General features: G+C 41.2%; 1 protein-coding gene across 6 annotated transcripts in view; it reads left to right on the top strand.

Moving 5' to 3' along the window:
* Positions 1 to 4,168: 4,168 nt before the first annotated feature.
* The window catches only part of ESRP2 (epithelial splicing regulatory protein 2), a 48,532-nt gene continuing 45,262 nt past the window's right edge, over positions 4,169 to 7,438 (top strand). For 4 of the 6 annotated variants that reach the window (XM_014942553.1, XM_014942554.1, XM_014942555.1 and 1 more), the window contains exons 1-2: positions 6,392 to 6,489; positions 6,780 to 6,932. In XM_014942553.1, coding sequence (XP_014798039.1) covers positions 6,798 to 6,932 — 135 coding nt within the window. In that variant the 5' untranslated portion in view covers positions 6,392 to 6,489; positions 6,780 to 6,797. Of the gene's footprint in view, positions 4,187 to 6,391; positions 6,490 to 6,578; positions 6,642 to 6,779; positions 6,933 to 7,438 lie in introns of those variants that run through there. The other 2 variants (XM_014942552.1, XM_014942551.1) reach the window with 2 other exon arrangements.

Below are 7,438 nucleotides of genomic sequence, written 5' to 3'. Positions count from 1 at the left end.
ATATAATACAGTTCAGTGTAAACTAGAGTCTTCATGCAAGTAGTTGCACCTAGAGATGCTGTAAAAAAAATGAGATATCTTTGCAAAAACTGTAGTTGTTTTACCAAGTTGCAAATGGTAGAGTGGAAAAGAAACTCATCTAATCTTCCTAGAAATTGGCATACTAGTTCTGCCAGAGTCTGGTAGTAATGAGCCAGACAAGACTTTTTTAAAGACCATATACTTGCAAGGCAAAGATAGTAAAAACAAAAATACAAAAGTTGTATCAGAGGCCTAATTCTTTGGGGAAATTGTTCCATCCTTGTACTTGGTTAGAATAGGACATAGAACATGTTTGAAATCCCCTGGTCAGATCCTAAGCATGTAATAATTGGTGGTAGAAGTGAAGCAAAATAAACATAAAAAGATGAAAGAACACGAAACCATTGAATGATAGGTCTCCTATCAAGTCTATTTTGGATGCATGTAATTGCATTCATCAGTTTATTATAAAAAGTACTTAGATGAAATGTTTTTAAAGCATAAGTATTTCATCAGGTGGTTAAGTTTTGCTTAAGTTTTGCATTTGTATTTTACTTCTATTTATACTGTGGTGAGAAAAAGATGTGTATTAGCATATCTGTATGTGGAATAAGTTTAATTAAATTATAATGAAGAAGCAGGTTAAATATCAGAGCGGCTAAATCAAATGGGAATGAAATATTATAGGAACACACCCTCATTTTTTTGTCAGGGTTTTTAAGTCATCTGAGAGCTTGTGGTACAATCTGAATAAAAAAACAGAGCTTAGTAATTTCTGCCAAGATACTCTCAGGGGGCCAATATCAGCCAGTTGTCGGGAAAGCTTGAGAAAATGTAACTTGCATAAGTTCATCATTAATTGTGTAATTCATACAGTTGTTTTTCATTGATCAGTTTGGACTTCCAGTATACAGTCTTTTGCATTCACTTGATGATCAGTTCTTTCATCACCGCTATGTTGCAGAATTGATTTTCAACTCTCAGTACATGTGTAGTATATAGCGTGTAGATCTCTTGATGTAGGTAATTACATTTCTTATGATGTCTAATGATTTTTTATGATTGCATGCAAGGTGACTGGAATTGGATATACAAAGTTTCAGATGACTTTGGCTGTCTCACTTTGAAACATCAGATTCTGTGTTTCAATGAACTTCTGAGAACTTTCTGGGTTTACAGTGTGAATGTGTTTATGTGTGGGAATATGGTGGGCTGAATATCATCAACTAATTAAAGGAGTGAATACACAAATTCTTTTGTAAAAAGTTAAAGGATTACTGAATTTCCTGGCTTGCTGTTCTGATGACTGGCAGTCTCTGAGTTCGTCTGTTAAATATGCTGTATAAAATGGCCTGAACAAAATGCTGCGTGTAGACATCAGGTCACTCTTGGTTTCTGTTATGAGGAGTTAACCACGTGATCTTTTCACAAGAGGATGTAAAGTTTATTCTGTTGAACTTGAAACATGCAAAGTAATTTTAAATGTTATTGTTTATAAAGTTAATAAGATTATTCTATTTAATTACATTTAAATAGTAGTGAATGAAAGCCCACATTTTGGCTTTTAGCTATTGCAGCGAATTGTCTTATCAATTCATGTATTTCCTGTCTTTGCTGCGGTGTGCTAGTGGTGGTAGCAAGGGTGGTGGTAGTGGGGTTCTTTCCTTTATAGCTGATGTAACAACAACTCATTACATTAAGCCTCATCATTAAAAAGCAAATTTTTTACTGTTGGCTATGCAGTCACACTGCCAGACTTGTAACCTGCTGTATCCTTTCAATGCACAAAGAGAGGATGGGTAGTAATAGAAGTGTTTTAATCTAAGGCTGAATATCAATTTGCTTAAAAACCTGCCACAGAAATTGTATTTTCCATTGAATTTCCATTTCCATATTATACCTGGGACTGGCAAAAAAAATAGTGACCAATTGCAATGAAAATGTATTTAGGCAGATTCTAGAGGCAATAAAGCTTTGCACAAAGCGAATTTTCAGTCACAGGTAGATTGAAAGGTTCAGGAAGTACTTGCATATTCATCTCATTAGGTAACAGAAATCCTATCACATGGCTTGTCTAATTTACCACGGCTTAAAGATCCTGTCTCAACTAGTTGCAGTGAATTATTTAAAAATTTAGCAGTGAGATCAGATTGGCCACTAGGAAAAAGTTTCTCATCGGCAATGAGTGCAGCGTTGGAACAGCCCGTTCATGGGGGTTTGGAGTCTCTGCCCTCAGAGGTTTTCGAGACACAGTTAGACAAGGCATTGGCTGGTTCAGCCTGGGGTTGGCAGGACCCCAGCTGTGGGCACAGTGTTGGACAAGAGGACTTCCAGAGGTTCCTGCCAGCTAACGTTTCAATTATTTGATTCCAGAAAACTTTGGTAAATTATTTGAAGGAAAGCATTATTTCCAATGAGAGAAAAATCTAAAATCACTGTGTATTTGTTGTAAACTGTTCAATTTAATGTAAGTCTACAGTGATATTAATGAAAGACACTGCTATGCATGCATGTTTGATCTCTCCATAAATTTGATAGAAAAGTAAATGTTTAGATTTTCAAAAGCCTGATTCCTGTAATCTGGAGAGATTTGGCTAGACAGCATACACCTATATTGAAGTGGGAGCTGAGCATGTATAAAACCTTTGCAGGATTAGGTAGGACACTGGATTAATTGTCATCCCATAAAGGAGAGAAGCTATGTAAAATAATAAGGAAAGTAATTTCATTTGTATTTATCTAGCTTAATAACCAATTTTATGTTCTAATTTACCTTTGAGTCAATGGAAATTAAATTCTAACTGATAGGAGATTCTAAGTGAATGTGTTCAGTATGGCTTGATGGGATGCTATCTGCAGGGTAACAATCCGTCGGAAACCACCTTTCTGAGGCACTTTTGGGTATTGCCAAGCTTTTGTGAATATCCCAATAGAAATTATTTCAAGGCTTCTACATTGCATTGTAATCATGACAGACCTACCTGGCAGACCAAAAAAGATCAGATCTCTCCAAACATCTGGACAGCAATCAAAGAACACTGGTAAGCAGTTGTTCCCATGCCCTTTCCCACTCATTTACCGTGTAAAGAAAGGATGCCAGAAAATTCTTTACGTATGGGTTTATGTTTCAGGAGCTACAGTGAGCTCCTCCTTCAGAAAATATTGCTGCAGTTGCTTATAATCTCATCCAGGAGCCAAGGACTGAGCGGGTATGAAATCTAATTGTCTTTTCACATTAACCTTTGTAGATCCCTTGCAGATCTTTTACTTCCTGTGGCAGTTCAGTTTGAAGATGCTGAGAATTTACTGCTATCCCTATTGTGCAAATGAACAGCAAGGCTCCATACTTATTTAACTCAGCAGCTCTGTTTCTCAGAACCACAGAATAATTTTGGCTAGTAAAGACCTAGGGAGATTGCTTGGTCCAACCTCCCTGCCCCCCAGCATGGCCAATTTTGAAGTTAGATCCAACTTCAAACTCTGCTGACTTTTCTCAGGACATTTCAAACCGTTTTACAAGGTTAAACATCATCATCATTGTCTTCCTTTTAACTGGTGAGTAAAGTATTTGTAAGGAAGACAAATAATTTTTCAATCTTATATGAGTTTGGAACAGAAGACTGACTTTTAGCTTCCCTGAAAGGTAGCTGAAGTATTGCTGTAGGTCTGGATGTGATGTTACAAGGCCAGGATATTACTCCAGATCTCCATTATTAGGCTATAACAAAAAAAACTTCAGTGATCAAGATATTCAGTCTATGGGGTTTTTAATAATACCATAATAAAGATAAAAGGGGGTGATGGTGTTTGCTTTTGTTTTCTTTCTTTTTTTTGGCTTTTTTGTCTTGATCTGTGAAACTGGCTAATGTGTATAGTAAGAATGAAATTGTTACTACACATCTGCCCATTGTAAACACAACGCATTTCATGAGCTTCTTCAGCCTTTTCATGTGATCTAACTGTAAAACCATTCTATTTTCCCTTTTTGTTTGATTAAAAAAGAAACAAACAAAATAATCACAATACTGAACTTGTATAAAAATGGATGTTGATCTTTAAAACTTCTGTTCTCCACCCAGTTACATTTATGAGACATTATCTTCGTATGGAGCCTACAAACAAGAATGAACCTCTATGAATACGCCTGCCAGGATTAAAGCTAGAGGTGAGCAATAGCTCTTTATTTCAGCAAGATCTTGGTTACAAATTAACTTTGCTAATGCTCAGCGGACAAGGGCTTGTCCCACGTGTTATTTCAGGAAGTGGATCCTGTTGCTGCTCTGTGGAAACATGCCGTGTCATTCCTTTAATTTTTTTAGATCAATAGCATTGCAGAATCTGGTATAATTAAGAGTTATATGCAGAGAGCGGGAGGGTTGTGGGTAGAAGGTGAACGGGAAAACAATTGCACCATCTGATACTTGAAGATGTCTGAAATCCCAATCCTAAAAGACAATTAACACAGGTATTGGCATTCCCTGCGTCGATTTACTCAAGCTGGGGAGCAAGAGTAAATCGTGTGTATAATCTTCTATAGAAATCTGCTGATTATAATCCCATTTTGTATGAAGCAGTTACACACTGAGCCTATGCAACGGCACCCTCATGAAGGCAGCTAACTTGTAGCAGACTGGTACTTTTTTCTGTGAATGTAGCTACAGGTAAAATCTGTGTTGGCATTTATCTGTACAGCCACTGCCTCCCCCCGCGCCCCCGTGGCACGTGGGTGTTTGGGTGGGGAGGAGCATGTTGGGATGAGAGGAACAGTTCTTACACTGGAAACCAATGTATTTTTATGGCTCTTATTACGGACTTAATGGATAAGAATCACCCCGTAAGGCTCAGTGAGACCCAGCTGTGCACCCCCCAGCTCTGCACGGCCTCTGCCAGGAAGGTGCCTGCAATATGGCAATTCTGAGAGAGCTCACCTGAGACAGCATTCTTGAACTGTAGTTTAGTTGGAAATAAATGGAAATAGTCCTAGTGATGGTGCTAGCATGTGAATTAGTGTTTGCCAAGGGAGGTCCATAATAACTGCTATAATTAACCAATTATAAAATTAGCATATTGAAAGAAGTAGAGAAAATGTGATGTTAATATTTAAACCCATCAGATATTCACAGTTAAATGTCCAGCTCTGCGTTTTCCTGTGATAAACATCAGTAGCTTAATAGCAGCACCATTTTTCATTCAGTGAAAACTGTATTTCTACACAAATCTAATATTGAAGCACAAACTGGAGATTTAATTAAGCAAAAGAAGAATTATGATTAGTCTAACTTGGAGTATTTGGCCTGTAAAAATTGTTAGCAACTCATCAGTGGTGCCAATAGGAAAAATAATAACACGGTCAAAACAGTTTAGAGGCTTTTTGATTTTCATTTCTGCTTTAAAATAAATTTGAGATTGACAATGTCCCCAAAAATTGTCTCAGCCCCAAATGATACAAATCTTACTGCTGCTTCCATCGAGCAGACGTGCTTAGAGGAGTATTTTTATAGCAGCCAAACTGGGTGGTGTTTTCCCACTGAAGAGTCTCACCCGTGAAACAGAAATGAGGTCGAGAGAAAAACTGCCCATCAGGGACTGGGGTTAATGGCCAGGAGCTGGTTCGTTATGGAGTGGTGACAGGGCAGAAAATACAGGGCTTTATATTTCAATTTTGCAAAACGTCCTGGATCCACCTTTCTCAAACCCCAACCATTTCACTGGGACCCATCTGCAGAATAGGGCCTAAAACACAAAGCAGTTTCTGCCCGTAATATCACTTAAAAATGACTGTTTAATACTACACTGTTATTACCCATTAACGCTGGGGCGGGTAGCCCCGCACACCCACCGCGACGCGCACAAAAGGCGAGCGATTGGCAGCAGGTGGGGACACTCGAGAAGTCGCGGGTTGCGTTTTAGCAACTCTTGGTGTATATTCTTTGCATTTCAAAAAAAAACAACCCAAGCAAAACAAAAAGGGGAGACCCTCTCTGAGCGGACAGAGCCCCAGGTAAGCCCCCAGGGCCCCGCTCGGGCCTGGCGAGGGGCGCTTCTCCGCGGGCGCGCAGCCGGAGCGCGCATCGCCGGGCTCCCGCAAACCGAAAGCGGGGAGAGACACTTCCTGCGGGGCAGAATGAAAGAGGGAGAAAGGGAGTTTTCCTCTGATCTCCTTCAAAAACCAATCAGGCCGGCTCAGCCGGGCGCCGAGTCTCCCCCCGTCCCTCCTACACCTTTCGCCCGGGCCCAATGGCCTCGTCCCTGCGGGAGATTGACTGGAGTCACATGAGCCGCACCGGGGGCAGGTAACCCAGGGGAGGGGAAGGGGAAGGGGGAAGGGAAAAAAAAAAAGAGAGAAAAAAAAAAAAAAAAAAGCCCAAGCCCAGGCTGGGCTTCTGCCATGATGTCAGAGGGAAAGAAACCCACAGCCTGCTAATTTCACCTCCCAATCAGCCCCGGGAAGAAGATCACCGGGAACAGGTAGAGATGCGAGCTTTCTCCATTTTTGTTGGTTTTTTTTTTCTTCTTTTTTTTTTTTTTTGCCTCGAACACCCTTCCCTCCTAAATAGCTCTTTCTCTCCTCTTGATATTGTGACTCCTCGTTCGCTCCTTTCCCCTTTGATCACTTGGAGGTAGGGGGTGAGCCTTGTGGGGGTTTTGTTGTTCTTTTTTTTTTTTTTTGTTCTTTTCTTGTTTGTGTGTCTGTCTTTTTATTTTTTCTTTTTTGTTTTTTTTCTCTCTCTTTTTTTGACCTCTGCTTTTGATTGTAGTTGTTTCCCCCTGTGGTCATGACGGCTTCGCACAGTGACTCTTTGGTGGTGTTGTTTGGGGCAACAGCTGGTGCATATGGGGCTAAACTGGGTTCGGATGAGAGGGAACTAATTCTCTTGGTGTGGCAAGTTGTGGATCTACCCAGCAAGAAGGTATGGCTTCGACACCCGGGCCGAGGGCGCGTTCCGGGGGCGCAGGGCGAGCAGGCTGGCCCGGCCGCTCGCCGCCCCCCCGGAGCCGTTTGTTCATTTCACAAATGGGAGGGGAGGGAAGGGAGCGGGCCCCCCCTGCCCGGGGGTCATTCACTCCACCGGCTCCTTTTTCTGCCCTTTTAAGGGGAGAAGGAACTTTTTAAAGAAAGTTTGGCCGCTTCTACCCCCCCTGCCCCGTCCCCATTAAGGCCGTCCCTGGCCTCACCCCGGGGGCTCTGCGGGCCCCGGGACCCTCACAAGGAAAAGCTGCCCCCGCTGCGGGGGGAGCCCCGGGGGTAACCCTTGGACCCTTTGCGGCCTGCTGCCGCAGCTTTTTGGTTTTGTTTGGTTTGGTTGTTTTTTGTTTTTTGTTTTTTTTTAACCAACGTTTGGCTAACCTGTAAGAGAACACTGACTTCCTTTAATTTTTAGGCTAATCTGAAAAGATGGGGTTTTTTCATTATTTC

The sequence above is a fragment of the Calidris pugnax genome, unplaced genomic scaffold, assembly GCF_001431845.1.
Source record: "Calidris pugnax isolate Ruff unplaced genomic scaffold, ASM143184v1 scaffold28, whole genome shotgun sequence".
Lineage (NCBI taxonomy): Eukaryota > Metazoa > Chordata > Aves > Charadriiformes > Scolopacidae > Calidris > Calidris pugnax.
This window is presented reverse-complemented; position numbering and strand designations above follow the sequence as displayed.